The sequence below is a fragment of the Nematostella vectensis genome, chromosome 7, assembly GCF_932526225.1.
Source record: "Nematostella vectensis chromosome 7, jaNemVect1.1, whole genome shotgun sequence".
Lineage (NCBI taxonomy): Eukaryota > Metazoa > Cnidaria > Anthozoa > Actiniaria > Edwardsiidae > Nematostella > Nematostella vectensis.
This window is the reverse complement of record NC_064040.1, coordinates 12362107-12384381: the sequence shown is the minus strand read 5'-3', so window position 1 is coordinate 12384381 and position 22275 is coordinate 12362107. Positions and strand designations below refer to the sequence as shown.

Sequence of the window (22275 nt, the reverse complement as noted above, 5' to 3'; positions counted from 1 at the left end):
GCTGAACTATGTTAAATATTTGTTTGTTTAAATATTTGTGTATAACTTTGATATTAGTAAACACAATTGACATTGCATTTATGCCTTTTTTTCGTTAGGAGGTAAAGTAGAGGAGGATTTCAAAGTTCAAAATATATCAATAAGCGGCAGCCCACCCCCCCCCCCCCCCCCCCTCAAGCAGCCAAAAGTACAGTAAATGTATGAGACCTTACCTAAAACACAGTATAAAATGCCTTGGAAGTGCCTTTTGGGCCTCTCCTGTTAAAAATCCTGGTTACGCCGCTGTCAATAACCAATTTTTGCCTGAATACGCGTATTAACAAATCTTGTCCATATGTATTCTTGTTCAACGTCAGAGAGCGCCTATTGTTTATGTTCACCAGATTTCGTAACCATTATTTCCCTCTATTAACTATGGTTATGATCACCGAAGAAATAAACTATTAACTAGCTTACCGATCCAGTATGGGTGTTGTTGTTGTTGTTGTTGTTGTAATTTGTCGCTACCGGTCAGTGATAAGTAGGGCCAATGGTTGCATTTGAATTATAATTTTGGCGGAACTGTTCTGCTTACTTCTCCATGCCCAAAAACTCGAAATCACGTTTTCCAAATGTTAATACTTACATTTTTTTATGAAGGGACATATCAATTCTTACTTTTAGATGGAAGTATTCTTTCTGAGAACGATTTGCAGTATGTTCATCATTCTTCAAGACGTCTATCTCGAGATGTTCAGATAGTCATAGTCGATTTAGAGCAAGATCGACCCAACCGAATATCGTAATATTTCACATGCGTGTCCTTGAAGCTCGATTTAGTTATTACAGCACATTTTAGGGGATTTTGTACTACAGTCGATTTTTTCCAAACTTCGACCTACGATTGACCTCATTTATTCCGCAATCGGTTTGGATTTAACCTACTGTAGCACTGCAATAAACTCCGAATCTAGGATGTTTCTTTCATAACAATTTGAAAGAATAAAAGAAATCGCGTAAATAATGATTGTATGGGAGCGGTTTAAAAATTCGTGATTTTTTGGGAAAGCAGTTCTTTTGAATTGACGCGGGCCACCATTGAATGGGTTTTCTTTTTCGATTTAGGGCTTGCTGTGGCGTGATAAAAAAGCGGGCGGGCCAGGGAGAGTGGGAGCCCCTCTTCCGGTCCAATAGCTCTCAGTCTTCTCTTCTCTTTAACGAATAGTACCACAGGAAGCCCAATTCATAAAAATACTGAAAAAGGAAAATAAAAAATTCGAGTTGTCATCACTCTGGGTTGTCACTAGGTTTATAAACATTATTAGGTAATGCTTACGGGTCAATTGTGTGCGAATAAAACTAGGTTTCTTGCTCTTTTAAAATTAGTCATCGCTGCAAGACTCGAAACCGAAGCGCTCAATTTTCCCGTTCCCAAAGAAGAAAACACGCGGTTTCAAAACCACAACAGTGAAAAAGAACGCGTGACTTTTCTTAGACTGATTAGAATATGCATTCGTGTTGGAAATACTTAACAGTAATTCTTTTGTATCGGTATCCGTCAAATCGTGAGCTTTGATTAGCTGTCGTGAGATCCGGTGCCCTACAATCCGAAAAGCCAGGGTCGTTAACCTCATTATCATTATAAACATAAAGGCCTTCCATTCACAAATATAACGTTTTCAATGATTAAGCATTTCCTATTTTATCAAATTTGTGCACTTTTTTTTAAATTTTTGCCACAAGTCCGGCGGAACATTTTTTGTATAAAAATAATAGTAATAACTTAGAAGAATCTTTACAATTGCTTATCTAAATTTTATTAATAAAATAATTGCGGGCGCTCCTTAAGGTCACTGCATGACGGAGGAAACCGCAACCGACTAAAGACAAAAGAATCTATTAAAATCCTTGCTATTTAACAGGCCATCCGGTTTTCAAAAACCCGTGAAATACTAATTAGTTTATTCAGTACACTCTTTTTTTTTTAAGAACGTCTAATTTTCAGTTGAGGCTGAGCCGTTCTTATTTTTGGAGCATTTTAAGGCTAAAAACGTTCTTATCGATATTCTTAAATTTCAGTGACCTGAAATCACACACACCAGCTGAGTAAAAAGAGAACTACACAAATGATCAATAACAATAGTATTTTAAGTCGCTAGTATAAACACAATTTGATTCTTCATTTTTTAAGCAATCACTCTAATGAAAAAATCTTTAGCTGCTATCTTCTGAGCCTCGGCATGTTCTTAAAATTTGGCGAAATCCCAGCCTGGGCGTTTTTATAAAAAAACTTTCTTATAAAAAAAAGAGTGTACTAATATATTGTAATGTCTTCGTTCTGTATGTTCTGGCTTGACAATTTATCTTTAACAATATCATTTTGTTGCACGGGATTTTGAAAAACACTTTATACTGCTTTTACAATTTGGAAATATTTTTCGCTAAAAATCCCTTAAATATCATCGGAGATTGTTACGTTATTGACCGGAAGCAAACTGGTGGGATTGCAGCTTTAAGAGACACCTAATGTCATGAAAACATGACAAAATAACCCTTTTTCTTTCGCCCCCGTGGACTTAATAGTTTTTTTTACGGTATTACACTAATATATACGCTTTTTGGGGTATGTTAATACTGTTATTAAATTCAATTCTTAATTTTGGTATACTTATGTGAGTTAAATACTATGGAGCGAGCTTTTAATATAAAACGTATTTTGTGCAGCACGCGATTGGGCCAAGTGTCTATGACGTTGTCAAGTGTCACATGACGTAGTCAAGTGTCACGTGACGTAGCAGCACTGTTCTTTCTGGAGAACTTCTTTCTTGGTGTCTAGGAGAATGGCACTTGTGCTCAACTCCGAACTGATAGAAGAGCGCACGCTCATTCGATTTGTCCCATTTTGCTGCGAATAGAACACAAAATAATATCACCAAGGCTCTAAATTATTTTATTCATTGGTCTTCTACCCAAACTTGTTAAACTTCATCGTGTGACTGTGTAGAAGACTTTTGTCGAATTGTGTTAAACCGACTCTCCCTTGTTGTTTTAAAAGCTTGTGTTTAACCGATTCTCACTTTGTTTCACGTTTTAAAAGATCTCAATTCTCACTTGCGTTACGCTTAATCTTGTGTCCTAGTGGTTTTTTCTAACATTAAAAAAAACTATTATCAAGCAAGGCGGGGAGAGTTATTTTTTTTAACATAGTTCTACCTGTGACTCGTCCATTCGATGAAGAATTTGTTTGCACATCTCAATGAATGCCTAAAAGTTTAAACGAAAGCAAAATATATCATTAACAACTAATAAGCTTTATAGAAACTAGTGTTTCTCTATGGATGCCTGAATGTGTAGACGAAAGCAAAGTCTACCATTAGTAACCAAATTAACCTTTCCTAAAACTAGTGCTTTTTAGGGGATTTTCGAGTGTGGTCGGTCGAAAGCGTAAAGTCATATTAGAGATTTCACGCCTAAGTCATTGCCTAGTTTTTATTCTTTGTGAAAACGACAAACCCTTCAAATTCATGTTTTAAAAACATTTCAGGTTTAAAAACCTCTATAACACCCCCTACCACTGAGCTGGTAAATATTTTCTTTATGTTTTTGTATTTTGCCCTTCCAAAAATTCAAAGTTTGCTACGGCACTGCAGTCGACATTTTGGCATCCAAGCAAAATTCCAAATGTTAGAAAACACCCATCTCCATCGGCGAATGGTTTCTGTCAACGGTTATTAGTTACGGGTTATTTACCATGGAGTGTTGTCATCGTCTTTGGGTATCAGTCATGGTCGTCTTGTAGACTAAGTTTGCATGACCGTGGCATTATAAACAAGACTTACATCGTCAATGTTTGTGTTGGAGTATGCGCTTGTCTCATAAAAATGAATGTTTCTCTCTGAAGCCAACTGAAATAGTAAAATAAAAAAGATTCTCAAATTTTGGTATTGTTTTACATGGCATAACCTCCCAGGGAACTTGTTCATGAATAACACATAGCATGATACTTCAGATCACACATCATTGACAGGGAGACACAAACCCTTTTGTCACTCATTTGTATGACATATGACACAACAGACCCATTGTGTTTACACCGTTTTCATCAATTGGACCACTTTAGTTTAGGTATCTTGTCCTAGTTTGCAATACTCGTTTCTTTCATCGTAGAATAAGGCACAACAAAGCATGGCCACAGTACAGAATGGCACAACAAATGATGACCACAGTACAGTATGGCACAACAAAGCATGAGCATAGCATGACCCACCCCCCTTACATTACAACATGTGAATGCCCCACCCCCCTTACATTACATGTGAATGACCCACCCCCCTTACATTACACCATGTGGATGCCCCACCCCCCTTACATTACACCATGCGGATGCCCCACCCCCCTTACATTACAACATGTGAATGCCACACCCCCTTTCATTACAACATATGAATGCCACACCCCCTAACATTACAACATGTGAATGCCCCACCCCCCTTACATTACAGCATGTGAATGCCCCACTCCCCTTACATTGCACCATGTGAATGCCTCACCCCCCTTACATTACACCATGTGAATGCCACACCCCCCTTACATTACAACATGTGAATGCCCCACCCCTAACATAACATGTGAATGCCCCACCCCTTACATTACACCATGTGAATGCCCCACCCCCTTACATTAAAACATGTGAATGCCCCACCCCCTTACACTACACCATGTGAATGACCCACACCCCTTACATTACAACATGTTAATGCCCCACCCCCCTTACATTACATGTGAATGCCCCACCCCCCTTACATTACAACATGTGAATGCCACACCCCCTTACATTACATGTGAATGCCCCACCCCCTTACATTACAACATGTGAATGCCCCATCCCCCTTACATTACAACATGTGAATGCCACACCCCCTTACATTACGACATGTGAATGCCACACCCCCTTACATTACAACATGTGAATGACCCACCCCCCTTACATTACAACATGTGAATGCCCCACCCCCTTACATTACAACATGTGAATGCCCCACCCCCTTACATTACAACATGTGAATGCCCCACCCCTTACATTACAACATGTGAATGCCACACACCCTTACATTACAACATGTGAATGACCCATCCACATTCATTACACCATGTGAATGCCCCACCCCTCTTACATTACATGTGAATGCCACACCCCCTTTGCATTACAACATGTGAATGACCCACCCCCTTACATTACAACATGTGAATGCCCCACCCCCCTTACATTACATGTGAATGCCCCACCCCCCTTACATTACAACATGTGAATGCCACACACCCCTTACATTACATGTGAATGCCACACCCCCTTACATTACATGTGAATGTCACACCCCTTAAATTACACCATGTGAATGCCACACCCCTTACATTACACCATGTGAATGACCCACACCCCTTATATTATACCATGTGAATGACCCAACCCCCTTACATTACAACATGTGAATGCCACACCCCTTACATTACACCATGTAAATGACCCACCCCCCTTACATTACAACATGTGAATGCCCCACCCCCCTTACATTACAACATGTGAATGCCCCACCCCCCTTACATTACAACATGTGAATGCCCCACCCCCTTTCATTACAACATGTGAATGCCCCACCCCCTTACATTTCAACATGTGAATGCCCCACCCCCCTTACATTACAACATGTGAATGCCACACTCCCTTACATTACAACATGTGAATGCCCCACCCCCCTTACATTACAACATGTAAAGGACCCACCGCCCTTACATCACAACATGTGAATGCCCCACCCCCCTTACATTACACCATGTGAATGACCCACCCCCATTACATTACACCATGTGAATGACCCACCCCCCTTACATTACACCATGTGAATGTCACACCCCCCTTACATTACAACATGTGAATGCCCCACCCCCCTTACATTACAGCATGTGAATGCCCCACCCCCCTTACATTACACCATGTGAATGCCTCACCCCCCTTACATTACACCATGTGAATGCCACACCCCCCTTACATTACAACATGTGAATGCCCCAACCCTAACATTACATGTGAATGCCCCACCCCTTACATTACACCATGTGAATGCCCCACCCCCTTACATTAAAACATGTGAATGCCCCACCCCCTTACACTACACCATGTGGATGCCACACCCCCTTACATTACAACATGCGAATGCCCCACCCCCTTTCATTACAACATGTGAATGCCCCACCCCCTTACATTTCAACATGTGAATGCCCCACCCCCCTTACATTACAACATGTGAATGCCACACTCCCTTACATTACAACATGTGAATGCCCCACCCCCCTTACATTACAACATGTAAAGGACCCACCGCCCTTACATCAAAACATGTGAATGCCCCACCCCCCTTACATTACACCATGTGAATGACCCACCCCCATTACATTACACCATGTGAATGACCCACCCCCCTTACATTACACCATGTGAATGTCACACCCCCCTTACATTACAACATGTGAATGCCCCACCCCCCTTACATTACAGCATGTGAATGCCCCACCCCCTTACATTACACCATGTGAATGCCTCACCCCCCTTACATTACACCATGTGAATGCCACACCCCCCTTACATTACAACATGTGAATGCCCCACCCCTAACATTACATGTGAATGCCCCACCCCTTACATTACACCATGTGAATGCCCCACCCCCTTACATTAAAACATGTGAATGCCCCACCCCCTTACACTACACCATGTGGATGCCACACCCCCTTACATTACACCATGTGGATGCCTCACCCCCTTACATTACACCATGTGAATGCCCCACCCCCTTACATTACAACATGTGAATGCCCCACCCCCCTTACATTACAACATGTTAATGCCCCACCCCCCTTACATTACAACATGTTAATGCCCCACCCCCTTACATTACATGTGAATGCCCCACCACCCTTACATTACAACATGTGAATGCCACACCCCCTTTACATTACAACATGTGGATGCCCCACACCCCTCACATTACACCATGTGAATGCCACCCCCCTTACATTACACCATGTGAATGCCCCACCCCCCTTACATTACAACATGTGAATGCCCCACCCCTTACATTACACCATGTCGATGCCCCACCCCCCTTACATTACAACATGTGGATGCCACACCCCCTTACATTACATGTGAATGCCCCACCCCCTTACATTACGACATGTGAATGCCACACCCCCTTACATTACAACATGTGAATGACCCACCCCCCTTACATTACAACATGTGAATGCCCCACCCCACAACATGTGAATGCCCCATCCCCTTACATTACAACATGTGAATGCCCCACCCCCTTACATTACAACATGTGGATGCCACACCCCCTAACATTACAACATGTGAATGCCACACACCCTTACATTACAACATGTGAATGACCCACCCCCTTACATTACAACATGTGAATGCCCCACCACCCTTACATTACATGTGAATGCCACACCCCCTTTACATTACAACATGTGAATGCCCCACCCACCTTACATTACAACATGTGAATGACCCACCCCCTTACATTACAACATGTGAATGCCCCACCCCCCTTACATTACATGTGAATGCCACACCCCCCTTACATTACATGTGAATGCCACACCCCTTACATTACACCATGTGAATGCCACACCCCTTACATTACAACATGTGAATGCCCCAACCCCCTTACATTACAACATGTGAATGTCCCATCCCCCTTACATTACAACATGTGAATGCCCCACCCCCTTTCATTACAACATGTGAATGCCCCACCCCCTTACATTTCAACATGTGAATGCCCCACCCCTAACATAACATGTGAATGCCCCCCCCCCCTTACATTACACCATGTGAATGACCCACCCCCTTACATTACAACATGTGAATGCCCCACCCCCCTTACATTACATGTGAATGCCACACCCCCTTTACATTACAACATGTGAATGCCCCACCCACCTTACATTACAACATGTGAATGACCCACCCCCTTACATTACAACATGTGAATGCCCCACCCCCCTTACATTACATGTGAATGCCACACCCCCCTTACATTACATGTGAATGCCACACCCCTTACATTACACCATGTGAATGCCACACCCCTTACATTACAACATGTGAATGCCCCAACCCCCTTACATTACAACATGTGAATGTCCCATCCCCCTTACATTACAACATGTGAATGCCCCACCCCCTTTCATTACAACATGTGAATGCCCCACCCCCTTACATTTCAACATGTGAATGCCCCACCCCTAACATTACATGTGAATGCCCCCCCCTTACATTACACCATGTGAATGCCACCCCCTTACATTACACCATGTGAATGACCCACCCCCTTACATTACAACATGTGAATACCACACCCCCATTACATTACACCATGTGAATGCCACACCCTGTTTAATGACAAAATATGAAGGCCCCATCTCCTGATGACCCATCCCCAAAGATAATGTTTCTTTACCTTAACCCCTAATTCTTTTCCCACTATTCTCTGTTGTTCTATGTCACACTTGTTGCCAAGTAACAGCGTCTGGACATTGGTACTAGCATGCTGTGGAGACAAAGAGATATAAAACAGTCTAACTTATAGTAAGAATAATGGGTTATGCTCATTACCAAGAACAGATTATTATTGTGTTGTGATCACATCACAATAGAATTAATAATTTTTGTTGTAAAATGCAACCTTTTCGTTACAGGTACAGGTATCATCCACTACAAACAAGAAACAGAAGACCAAAAACCGAACTATTTGGAAATGCTGTCGCAAGTGGAATTAAAAGGTCTGTAGCCAAAGGGGGGAGGGGGGGGGAGGTGATCACTTTGCATACATGTGCTGTTGAGCCTGTTATCACCTTTGTATCGTGTGGAGGGGCGAATGAAAACGCCTTCATTGGACATGGAAAATGGAACATACCCAATTTTACTACATGTCCTCACCTCATCAACATATCGAAGCCATTTCCTTATGTTCTGAAATGTATCCAGTCTTGTTATATCATACACTAAAATTATTCCCTGAAATTAATGAAATACAGTTGAAGCTCTCGTAATTTGTGATATTTTGGTTTATTGCTTGATTTTAAAACTAGGTATTTGACTTATCATGAGAGTGAGTTGTTTTATTTAGCAATTAATTCTACGCAAAGTAGCTCGTTATGCTTGTTTATATCGAAGACTTAAGCTTTTCGTCATGAGAATATCTTCTGCGTCTACGACGATCGCATGGCGTCTTTTGTCAGCAAACAAACAAATGGATGGCTATTGTAACTAAAAAAAGGATAAATCGTGGAGCTGGCAATGGACTAGAGATTCCTTGCATTTACACATTTTCTGGAGACAAAGAAATGTTTGAAATTGAAGTTAGAAAATTGAAATTATGGAACTCTTTAATAGTTGTCTACTGGAAAGGCAGCTTTTGTGAAACATTACAACATTTCCGCTCTATATGTGATTTCAGCATGCATTGGATATGATGTTTATCAGGTGTTGACTGATGTTGTAAAGCCAAAAATAATTGTGGTCGCTTACGAGAGCTTAAAAATAAAAGAAAATATCGGTTGGTGTTTTGAAATTGTGGTCGTTAACGGTCGCACCGATAAGTTTGTCGCTTACGGGAGCTTAGAATTACATAGTTTGTGTGACAATTCAATCGGTGATTCGTGATCGTGGTCGTTATCGGGGCTGGTCGCTTACGAGAGCGGTCGCTCAGAGAGCTTCGACTGTAGTAATAATAAACTTGAAAAAATGGCAAAACATTTTAGACACCACCAGAGTAGATTCTACCCCATTTTTTTATTAAAAAAAAAAGACGAGAAGAGGCTTGACTGTGCCCCAGTGTTCTCATGTTTCTAGCCCACTACACCCCTAAAAGTAAGTATTTTTACAAAATATGGAGGAGAAAATAGAGTCTGCCTCCAAAAAGCATACCTGTTAACTCTCCCGCATTAGGCGGGAGTCTCAAGATTTTGGACATCTTCTCCGGTTCTCCCACATGGAGCACCAAATCTCCCGCTTCTTAGCGATTTGTATCACTTCGGAAAAAATTATTCTATAGAAAATTGACATTTAGCCTATTTTCTATTAGAATAATTAAAATAATAATTTCCTTACATAGGGCAATTTATCCTCGTGAGATCTATAAATGGATATGTGCACGAGAGCTTTCTATTATATCCGTATAGAAAGGTATACCCACCCGTCCCCCCAAAAAATTAATATACTCAACCCCTCCCTTGAGATTTCAAGCCTTGAGATTTTCGCAGGTTGACAGGTATGAAAAAGTGATGAGGATGACTGGGGCTTTCCCTCTTTTTTCTAGCTACAGTAGTCATGATACTGTACCTGTGCCCTTCGATAGTACTGTGTTGTGATTGTCTCATATCGCTCTTGTCCGGCTGTATCCCTAAACAAAACAGCAATATCAGGACAAGGAGGCAAGTGCATAACTACAATGTAGTAGATGGAACAAAAGATGATATTTCCTTTCAAAGAATCACCTTTTGATTATCTGTGTGTATTCAGCCACGTGTTATTGATTACAATCTGCAATTACATCATTGTGAAAACTTGGTCCTTGAAAAAGTTAAAGTGGGGAAAGGGAAGTTAAACGAGAAACAGCCTCAGTAACCCATCCCCAGGGGATATATGCTGATACATTCATGCTTAAGTTAATGTGCTTGAAAATAAAAGCACAATGGAAATAACAAACCCTGATATAAATAAAGGAGGGGAGACAATTCTTTTGTTTTTACAAAAAAAAGTTATCAAATACCCCCCAAAGGAAGAAATGGCAAAAAAGACAAAATAACTGATCTTCAATGTAAATTCCAAGTTTCACAAACCTATACTCTACAAAATGAAATTAATTCACCATCATTCAATAAAAACCACAGGGACCCCAACTCTTGAAAATCAAATGTGGACATACAGTACCGTACATTTTAAATGTGAAATCAAATCTTAAAATTTTAGTACAATCTTCGATAAATAAATTTAGCTTTGAGACCAGAAACTCAAACCTTATCAGTAAAAGCAGAACTAAATTGGCTTCTAAAAGTGAGTAAAATGAACGTAGGACATTTTAAGCCACTAAAAGTATGTCTATATTGGGAGTGACAGGAAGATTAAGACTAATTAAACATCAACAAACCGATAACATAAATGTAAAAAATAGTTATCTATCTCAAAATTATGTCTTTCTACAAGAAGAATCACAATTCTTAACTTGAGTATAAATTAGCTGAGGAGTGCCTAGGAGTTAGTATTTTTTTAGCTCGGTGAGTAGAAACAATGCTTATTGAACTAATAGGAGCATATACTATTGATTTCCTGGGAGTGACAATTAAAGTGTGCAAAGGTCATCGGGCTGTGTTGAGCAGATTATGGTATTCCAGACAAGAAGGCCTCAGTTATAGCCATATACGAGGAGTCTAATCAAGTCCTCATGTCACTAATACAGAAAAAAATGTACTTTTCTTTGTACATAACGCAAATTTTTAAAATACTTCAATTTCTCTGTTATGAAATGATTGGGGCAAAATTTAAATGTCTAGGGCAAAAGCATTTAAAAGATTTTGACAATACAGACAGTACTTTTGAAGAAACAAAAGCCATTGATAGGGTTTTTGTTCAAAACCACTCACCTTTAAAAATAGAATAGCGATAATATATTACACGATAAAAGAACTAAAAGACCGATGAAAGAAAAAGATAAAAAACACTTCAAACTAAAAATATCGTGTTCAATTTTAAAATGCAGAGCAGCAAGCACAAAATATACCAAGCTCGAATTAACCAGATAAAGCGGAACCAGCATTTTAAATTAGCCGGTTATGTTTACCTTGGCAATTATTCAACTAAATGGAAGTCTGTTGCCGATAGCACGTTCAATCAGAAAATATAGAATGGGTTTGCTATTAAAATACTATACTCCATTTTGTCAATAGCATTCAACAATAAAGATGCTATCTCTATTTTGATAAAATTCAAAATATTTAGCTAGACAAAGCTGATTTTTGAAAACCATTATTAATTACGGCTGGCTAATTCTGCTGAGTTTTCGATAAGGGTATTGAATTACTGCAAAATGGCTTTCGAGAATTAGCTTCGTTCAGCGTCCATAACGTCCATATCTAGGATCGAAAATTTAGCACATACAAACTACCCACATACTAAAACAATACTTACCACATCTGTATGCGTATTCTTTTGCCATCCACCATCAATGTTTTCATTTTAAAGTCTATACCTGTAATCAGAAGATGTGCGAATATTGTAGTTAGAAAACTTGCGTGTGGATTTGTCCATCAAATGAGTGACTCATAGTTGCATCAGGTCATCCCGTATTGGGCTATCATTTAGACAGATTAAACCATAGAGATACATAAATGTGCCTTACCAATAGTAGATATGTGAGATTTGTTGAATTCATCGTTCGCGAACCGGCAAAGTATACAAGTCTTTCCAACACCCGAATCTCCAATCAACAGAATTTTGAAAAGATGATCGTAGCTTTTCGCCATTTTAACGCTACTTTTCTCCGCTATACAAGCAACTCGATCATGCTGGAGTATTTCAGTGTCAAGTCAGATTCATAGAACAGCGATCGCTTGGTAACAGAATAAGATTAAAATTCATGAGATTTCCCAAAAACTCCAAGATAACAAGCAAACCACACGAAACGATCTGTTTAAAATAATCCCCACGGTCGGGAGACTGTTGGAGAGTTTTGTTACTCGCCAAATTGCATAACGCACCGGGGAGGGGACAAAATTTAGAATAACATTTGACCTTGAAAAAGACTCTAAATATTCAACAAAAAAGGAACCTGCCATACAATTTACATATATATTTTTAGCTTTAATGGTTATAAGTAGTTTGTTCGAGACTCACTTCTTTCAGATTTATTTTAAAAAAATATTGCTGAATACCGTCTACCCACCACTCAGTAAAATTGAGGCCATTTCAAAATGGCGGCACGTGTGGGCTTTTTCGCGCGACATGTGCAGATTTTAAGTTTGTAAACACAGCAAGAATCGAACTCAAAGTTACTAGAGATGATGACCATAGAAATATGGCATCTAAAGGTTTCGCAACGAAGAGCAAAAGTTTATATTTCAAGGTAATGAAGATGAATTTAATTCAAACTTGAACATTTTCTCTTGTTTTCATAGCGCCATTCTGATCTGGCACACCAAAAAACCCGAAAGAAGTCCTTACTTTCGACAGACTTTGTTGGTATTAGCTTATACTGTACTTAAAACTACGGATGTCTTTATTACCAGGTTGTTTTTTTAGCCACAACCGCGACTATTTCGATAGAAATGTTCTAATCCCGACTCCGTTCTCACTGTGTATGCCATAATATTATATTCCCAGGTAGCCGAAGACAAAGTCATGCTGATGCAAATATACGTTTGTCCAGATGTTCATCAAACCAAAAGGACTTGCCTGTACACATGGTTCACTCTTAACCACCTCGCTGTAAGTTTATTTAAGTGCAATTGCTCTAAAATATTGTTAGGTTTTATCTTATGCAAGAGGTACATAGAATACTTATAACATGGATGACTTCTCACAAATAGGGAAGCAAATTCCACGGACGTAAATTGTGGTCGAGTCTCATACTTTCAGCGGTCATACCCAACCTCTCAGTTGGAAACTTCTGAATAAACATCTTCGAAACGAGGAATATAAAACAAGATCTTTCCATCATATGCGTCATAAATCCCATAGAAGTAGTCATCTTCTTGCATGATTGCGGTAAAGTTTTCAAACAAATAATCTTTCTCACGCTGAATAATATCGCTTTGGTCTTGAAATTGATTTGTTCTAGGCACCTAGAGTGAAAAGAGTGGCAATAGGAGCACAAAGTAGGGGTGGGTTTTGGGGGGGGGGGGGGGGCTGGCAGAGCCCTATATAAAAAGGAAGTGGTGGAATATGTGTAGGAACAAGTAGAGAGTTTTAAAATGGTAGTGAAGGTGAGATGAGGTTATTAGTAAAATTAGTATGTAGTACAGGGTTGTATATTTTCAAAAAATATACGAAAATGACCAGTAGGAGTGTGGCTGTGCTCCCCATTGTTTTCTAAAAGTTTCTGTATAGTACCCCCCCTCCTAGATAATCAGAGGCCTGCTACGGCTATGTGGTATCTGTATAAGTGTCAGATGTATAGCTGCTAAATATTTTTTAGCTTCTTAAAATTTATCTTACATTTGCTGTCATTAAAGAGGTAAGACCAGGTACTATAAGTCATTGTGACGGCATGTCGTAAAACTTGTTCTTATGTCTGTTTTATAAGGCTCTGCTTTCACACCTGCGAGATGTCATCTTGGCAAGAAGCTTGTCTTGCGCCAGTGACAAGGAAATCACTCAGGATGGCTTGATGATTTTCACACCAGGTACCGGGTCTGTTACAGAGTGCTTCCAGTTTGTTTAAGTTGATTCAGTCACATGTGACCATAAGGTTTCAAGTGTGTTTTGGTAAGAGAAACTAAGAGAGGGTATGAGTTTCTTTTCTTATAGTTTTCTTCCTAGTTCACTGAACCAGCTAATTTTGTGTGTGTAAAGTTGTGCCCTATTACTTGGTTTACAAGTAGCCTTTGTACAACATGGGCTGCTAATACAAATAGGGTCTGAATGACAAAATGGTGCAGTCTTCTAAGAGGGTTCTTGCATTAAAACCTGACAGAAAACAATAAAAAAAGTTTAGTAATTTCAAAGGGGTAAACATACTGGACCACCATTTTTCAATCTGTTTTGTAAGCTCTATTTAGTATAAAAACTACAAAAATGTATTTATATGCTGGAAGATGAAATAAAGGCATTTAATAAACCTGCCTTTTTTCTTTGTCCCTAGAAGCACTCTCTGGTGTTTAAGTGCCCCTTACTTTTCTAATTCAGTGATTCCTCAAATTGGGCTTCGTAAAATAGCAAAATATTGCTCGATTTAAAGATAAATATTTGCTATTTTTGGTGGTGTCATCCTGCCTTTTTTTTGCATTATTTCTTCATTGAATTTTTTTACTATTTTTCATTTTTATTTCCTCATTGCTTTTCTTTATCCCCAGATAAGAGTTTTAATGTCCATTACCAGTTTAAGAGGAGAGCCATCAGGCAATTTGTAGTGATCAAGTCCCAAAGTGTAAGTTGTTCAGTGTTTATGTTTCATACCATAACTGTATTCATGATGGTAATGCTTTTATTGTGTTACAGCTTTATTCAGCTTCAAGGAAAACTAATTACTCAGGTAACTCAGGAATATGATAAACATTTGGCATTATTTTAATGTAAACCACACACAGGAATGTCCTCTGGCAGTCTTTATTGTAATATTTTTTCATTCAGTATTTCTATTTATATTATTATTTTATTTACAAACATTGTGATCAATGACATGATCATGACATGATTATTTCCATGGCTTGCTGATAAAAGTTAGCAGTCATATGTGCCAGCCCCATTAGTACTAGACATACCAGATCCCACATCCCACAAGTTCAGTTTGTTTTGAGCTATCATATCAATACTATATATCAATTTCACATTGATCACAACAATAGCATAAAACTTTAACCTAATGTTGGTTAATTACTTTTCCTGTATCTACAACACCCTGACAGACTTCTAGTTATGCCCACTTTCAAAGTGCTTATAATGAATTACTGCTAGAATTTACATTGATACATTTACACTCATAAAAATAAATTTACGTTTTTATTGTCAAACCTTTAAACAGTTTTAAAAAACGTGCAATGTAGTTGCCAAACAACTTGAGAGATCTATTTTTTATAGAATTATATTGAATATTGTTCAGCTAACAAATAGTCATAACTTGTGTACTGTATATTCATGGTTACTTTGCTAGGTGGTGGACACAAAGATTTCACTTTTTTCCCTGAGAAGCTGGTAGTCACAGTGAGTGAGATGGAGCAAGCACCAGTCCATCAGGTACAGACTTATTTACCAAACTAAGCTGCAATTTCACCATAAAATCATTTATGAGCAACGAGTTTGTACTCTAGAATCTTGCTTTGTACTCTTCTAAAAAAAACAGTGTGATAGGTCCATGTTACGTTTGCAGCAATTGGCAGAAGTGTGCTTAATTTGCCTGCTATTGCAGGCGAAAGCAGGCACTTGAGGTTAAAACTCTTACAGTAGCATGTTTCATAATTTGCTAGTGTATACATGTCTTAAAATTCTCGTTTTCAAACATGAGGTAAAATTAACATACACCTGTTTAAAAAGATAACATTGTAAGTGCAAATGGTGATTGGCAATGCTAGTTTTATTACTGAACAAAACCAAGGGTATCAATTTACCTCACATGGGATGATCTATGTATCAATCTTTACTGCAGGTATGTGTCCAGCCTATTAGTCAGTATTTTACCAAAACCCATCAAGATTCAGTCACTGACTCAGCCATCAAGAAGCAAGCCAATCTACGAAACATGTAAGTACAGTTGAACCGCTATTTTATTATTAGTTATCATATAGCTGAGTACCCCCTGGTCATATGATCATAGACAGTCTTCTTACAAATTAATTGACACGTTACTGCAGGGGGTTCCTTATCCACCTCCTGCTAGCAAGCTGGATAAGGACAAAAAAAACCCTACTCATCGGGTCTTGCCATCCCCCCCCCCCCCGCCTTGTCCCAGACCGATGCCATTTCTCCAATAAATAATCATATTTGGCGATTCCTTGAAACAATTTTTCACTCCTTACTTTCAACGTCTTGAGTTAGGTGAAGGGGGGACTTCAGTCTTCAGAAAGGCAAATGAGGCTGTAATTTAAAAGTGATTGCAATATCCTAAAAGAAAGATGAATATATGAAATTTGATGTAAATGTTTTCGTGGAAATATATGTTTTTGTGATCGTCTACCTATTTTGAGGGGAAGGTTTTTCAAAGAGTAAAAACGTGGGGCTGCCCCAAATATTCTTGGTAGGGTCTCAACCGCTGACACTCCAGTGAACAACGAATTAAGAAAATAGATCTCATTCTTTTCGTTCATTTATGTATAATCTTCTTTTAGAGTCAAGAAAATGGAACAAGATAAAGAGAAAGAGCTGGATCTATCATGCCCTACAACTTCCAATCCCACAAATAAGGACTCAGCGAACCCATCTACTCTAACCTGTATAACAACACCTCCGAACAGCTCTAAGGTGCCGAAACCCAGTCCCAAATCAGACAAGGAACTGGGTGATATCACACTTTCTAGAGATAGGGGTATAGGAGACTCCAGGTCATCTGTAACCGCCAGTGATGACAAAACGAAAGACCACACCCAAATAAGCAGGACCTTGGCATGTGTGGCCACGTCAGTCGAGGAAATGGTCACGTGCGGATCGAGATCAATCACGTGTACACAAGAACTGATCACGTGTACTACCAGTTTTGGCACATGCCTATCTAGCGCTGCTACTGCCGAATCCTTTTCGAGTTCAGTCACGTGTTCATACAGCCAGCAACAGTATCCGGTAAGCTCTCGTAAGCGTCTCCGTTCTGACTCAGCGATCGAAGATCCTAATACTCGATCGGCCGCCGACAAAATATTGAATGACAATGATGATGATGAGGACTTTACGCCGGGAAAGCTTACAGTTAAAATGCGTCAGAAAAAGCGACGTAAAGAGGAAAGCTCTTATACTGCGAATTCCAAAGTCGCGCCTGATAGGAACAAACGAGGAAAATTGGTCAAAGAGCCGAGAGGCACCGCGAACGAGGCAAAGGAAACTGCCAGGCTTGTTAGAGATGGCGCTGAAAAGGGATCTTCTAACAGACATGATGCTGATAGCGAATGCGAATTACAAGGTAAGCTTCTCCTAAGTGTGGATCATAGTACATTTTACTCCAGCCTGCGTATCGTAGTATAGAGGGGACTTCTTGCAAGGGAAAACAAGTGAACGAGCGGAGAGCACGTCAGAAAACAAGCCATCTGAGCCAATTTTAAAGAGAATTTCGGGGTTTAGAATTTAGCACATTAAACCTCGTTCCTCTTGCCTTTAAAATGGCTCCTTAAACACGGAGAGCACGTCAGAAAACAAGCCATCTGAGCCAATTCTAAAGAGAATTTCGGGGTTTAGAATTTAGCACAACAAACCTCGTTCCTCTTGCCTTTAAAATGGCTCCGTAAACACGGAGAGCACGTCAGAAAACAAGCCATCTAAGCCAATTTTAAAGAGAATTTCGGGGTTTAGAATTTAGCACAACAAACCTCGTTCCTCTTGCCTTTAAAATGGCTTCGTGAACACGGAGAGCACGTCAGAAAACAAGCCATCTCAGCCAATTTAATTTGGTGGTTTAGAATTTAGCACAACAAACCTTGTTCCTCTTGCCTTAATTTTGGCGGCGGAAATATTAAATACTGCGATGGCGGTAACAGCGATTTCCAAAAATGTTTTACATAAGTATATTTCTTACCTAGAGACTTTTGATTTTTTTCAATCATCGTGGATTTATGATGGCAACCGTTATTTTCGATCCACAGTTATTTCAACCGAAGCCGAGGCACAAAACAGCACCGGCACATCGCGAACAGACGCGATCACCATTAGTGACGTCCCCCCGGATTTTCGTCAGATCAAGTGAGTCGTGAGACGGTTTTGTTTTATACAGGAGGAGTAATAATCAGTGACGTGCCCCGGATGTAAATCGTGAGTTTGTTTTGATATAAGGGGCGAGGTATAGGAATTAATCATCAGTGACATACCCCGGGATTTAAGTCAATTCAAGTGAGTCCATCTTAAGACGTGGCAAAGAGAAAGGCAGCGATCGCGGAAGGTTGCGCGACAATGCGTCGTCGGCCCAAGCCATTCTGCTGGAGATTGTTAAAAGAAAAGTTACTAGGAAAGCGACGTTTGCCGTTGGTTTGCAGGTTGGCACGTATGGACCATCCGCCTTGTAGCTATCTGGTTGATCCTGCCAGTAGTCATATGCTTGTCTCAAAGACAACAAATAAAGGACATCATGTTAAAGAGGTTGTTGCACCCGGATTCTGCTTTGTGGATATCACCTTATAGATGAAGGAAATGTATTGTTAGGGGTTACATTGGCTTTATCCGACTATATCTGGTCCTATCCGTCTATATCAGGTCATAACCGGCTATGTCTGGCCCTATCCGAATCTGAGCATATTAAGATCTTACATTGTTGATGCTTTTCTAGCGACATTGCTGATTTGACGTCCGAGCACATCGAGTACCTTGTTGGACAAATGGCAAAGCAGCTGAAGCAAATTTTCAAGGGAAAGGTAACACATTGGTTGCGATACTCGCCATCAAATACCAATGGATCCGTCTTATAAATCTAAGGTCCCTTCCTCTTTTTTTACAGGCATATTGTCGACGCCACGAAGATTATAAGACTGGTGGAAGAACCCGAGGTATTATCATACGAAAGAACTTGTATAAAATAGTTATTTTTTGTGAACATTGATTTGTTTGTAGGAGACCTAGCATTTCAGGTGCGTTTTGGCCCATTCTCCGCTGACCAGCAGGAAGCAGTCATGCAGTCGCTTATCGGAATTTTCTGCTCTAAAACAACAAAGGTACGTAATTCTCAGACTCGACTCGATATTTGGTGAATTGAATTCATCATCGATGAGGTTGTACATGGTTTTCAGTATCTAGATTACGTCACCAAAGTGCTGCTTCCCGAGACGTTCATTCTCATCTATACCCGGGTGTGCGGAGGGTCACGTGACGAGGTATGTGTAACACTGGTCACACAATTCGTGTCACGCAAAGAAGTTGGTAACACAGAAAAGTCACACATTATTTACTTCCCGCCTCTTTATAGCCTTATTTATTCGTGGGTGTAATATTCCAGGTTGAACATCTGTTAATGGATGGACCCGCTGACCAACAGACCGCAGACGAGAGTACCGGGACAGAGTGAGCATCAAGGATAACAAGGATATTAAACAAAGACTGACGAACTTAAAATGCCAGAATTATTGCAAAAACACTATATTATGAGTTGTATTATATTATGAGATTTGAAAACATTGATTGGTTAATGTTGGATTAAATGCTTTGTAAGTTTTGTTGTACTTGGTTTCCTTTGCTTGTTCTGACATATTGCGGTTTACGTTTAATAATTTACTTCACAAAGGCATATATGGCCATATCGTAAAGGTATAAAAAAATAACTATAGACCATATCGTAAAGGTATAATGGCCATATCGTAAAGGTATAAGAAAATAACTATAGACATAACTATAACAGACTGATTAAATAAACTAAATAGATGCCAGGAAAGTATCGATAGTGGGCTGAGTGATAGTACTAACTGGAAGGCCATTTCACATTCTTATTGCGTGTGGAAAAAAGCTTTCTTTGAAAACGTTAGTTTTGCAACTGACTAGTGCAAATCTTTGTGGATGGTATTGTCTAGTTGTTGTGTACATTTGGGGAGTTGCATAAGGTGGCATGGAAATTTCCTCAGCCCCTTATTTATTCTATAAAATAAGGCCAATCGTGCCTTTTCCCTCCTTTCTTTGAGTTTTGGCCACCCAAGTTCTTCCATTAGACGTGTCATTGTTCCCGGTTCCCGATCCCAGCATTGCTTGCAAAAGCGTGCTGCTTTCTTCTGCACTGCTTCTATGGCATCAATGAGGTATTCCTGGTGAGGGGACCAGACAGTACTAGCGTATTCAAGCTGAGGTCGAACAAGTGTCTTGTATCCCTGCGTCTTGACACTTTCTGGACATTTGCGAAGATTTCTTTTGATGAACCCTAATGATCTATTAGCTTTCCCTGTGATGTTTTGGATGTGTTTGCTCCAGTTCAGGTCTTTGCTCATTTCAACACCAAGATATGGATGACTGACGACAGAATCAATTAGTTTTCCACCCATATAATAAGTAGAGATGATGGGATTTTTCTTCTTCGTGACAGTCAGGAGCTTACATTTGTTTATGTTTAGCTCCATCTGCCATTTGTTCGACCACTCGTATAGCTTATTGAGATCGTTCTGCAACTGGATGACATCATCTGAAGTCTCAATCGTCAGATATAGAAGGCTATCGTCAGCGAATAACCTCAGCTTAGATGAGATCTCATCGCCCATATCATTAATATAAATTAGGAACATGAGGGGTCCTAAGACAGTTCTCTGAGGCACTCCAGAGCGAGTGTTGACAGGTGTAGATGAAGCTCCATCCAAAGTTACTTGTTGGTATCTTTTGGTTAGCCAAGTGGCTATCCACCCGTGGGTATTACCTTCCACTCCGAGGTGGTCCAGTTTTGCCAGGAGTCTTGTGTGTGGCACCTTGTCAAAGGCTTTAGAAAAGTCTAATATTAACAAGTCAACTTGAGATCTGTTGTCAAGTCCTCTGGCTATATCATCGACTGTAATAATGAGTTGAGTTTCACAAGATCTACCTTTCCTAAAGCCATGTTGGAAATCCCTTAGAATGTGATGCCTGTCTAGGTGAGCGTAAATGTAATGATAGACTATGTGCTCCATAACTTTGCAGGTAACTGAGGTGAGAGCGATTGGTCTATAATTCACTGGGTCTTTCTTTGCTCCTTTCTTGTAGATCGGGCAGATGTTTGCAGTTAGCCAGTCGTCAGGCAGCTCCTGCACAGAGTAGGAATAGTTGAGTATAATTTCCAGGTATATTGCAACCTCATGTGCACACTCCTGTAAGACACACTCCTGTAGATGGTATCATGTCGGGGCCATTGGCCTTTGAAGGGTTGACCTTGGACAACAGTTTTTCAATGCCATTCACACTAAACTGGAGGTTACTCATTCAGGGCCAGCGAGGAAGCACAGATAGACCAGGAAGGTTAGGATTTTCCTGTGTAAAAACTTTTTCAAATTGTTTACTGAGGACTTCTGCCTTTTCCATGCTACTTTAGACTTCCAGTCCACTGTCTTGATCTTTCATGGTTGCGATGCTAACATTTTCCTTCCTTAGTGATTTTATATACTTCTAGAACTTTCTCCCCGTATTGAATCTCTCTACGTTGCTTTCTTTTTCCTTCACATCCAAGAGGCCCATAACATACTCGTTGTGTGCAGTATTAAGTGCTTTCTTGACTGCGCGACGAGCTGCCATGAAATTGGCTTTGTGATCTTTCCTCCTACTTTTTCTTTGCAGGTTGTAGAGTCGTTGTTTCTTTTTTATCATCCTCTTAACATTCGGGGTCATCCAAGGGACATCTCTCCTGGGACCAAGGGTCTTCTCTGGGATGTTTTGCTTTACTG

At 40.0% G+C, this 22275-nt stretch overlaps 2 protein-coding genes and 1 long non-coding RNA gene across 4 annotated transcripts; 1 reads left to right on the top strand and 2 right to left on the bottom strand.

The window, feature by feature from the left end:
* Window positions 1-1773: 1773 nt before the first annotated feature.
* Window positions 1774-12751, bottom strand: LOC5510780 (ras-related protein Rab-13). Its single transcript, XM_001631150.3, has 8 exons — window positions 12450-12751; window positions 12239-12299; window positions 10394-10454; window positions 8990-9067; window positions 8511-8600; window positions 3819-3884; window positions 3193-3243; window positions 1774-2884 (listed from the first exon to the last, which is right to left on the bottom strand). The coding sequence occupies exons 1-8, from the start codon at window positions 12571-12573 to the stop codon at window positions 2762-2764; spliced, it is 654 nt and encodes a 217-aa protein (XP_001631200.2). The 5' UTR covers window positions 12574-12751; the 3' UTR covers window positions 1774-2761.
* A 238-nt stretch (window positions 12752-12989) lies between these two features.
* Window positions 12990-20103, top strand: LOC5510779. Of its 2 annotated transcripts, none has more exons than XM_048730064.1 (14): window positions 12990-13172; window positions 13430-13534; window positions 14352-14451; window positions 15121-15194; window positions 15266-15299; window positions 15918-16000; window positions 16410-16504; window positions 17089-17870; window positions 18547-18643; window positions 19224-19308; window positions 19392-19440; window positions 19505-19605; window positions 19688-19764; window positions 19887-20103. In XM_048730064.1, exons 1-14 carry the CDS (start codon window positions 13125-13127, stop codon window positions 19900-19902), a joined length of 1746 nt encoding a protein of 581 aa, XP_048586021.1. In that variant the 5' UTR covers window positions 12990-13124; the 3' UTR covers window positions 19903-20103. The 2 variants fall into 2 exon arrangements, with proteins under 2 accessions (XP_048586021.1, XP_001631227.1); XM_001631177.3 differs by having other exon boundaries at window positions 12991-13172; window positions 19681-19764.
* Window positions 14557-16452, bottom strand: LOC125568260. The gene is made up of 2 exons (XR_007312207.1): window positions 16372-16452; window positions 14557-14734 (listed from the first exon to the last, which is right to left on the bottom strand). It is a non-coding gene; the product is annotated as an uncharacterized LOC125568260 (long non-coding RNA).
* Window positions 20104-22275: the final 2172 nt, after the last annotated feature.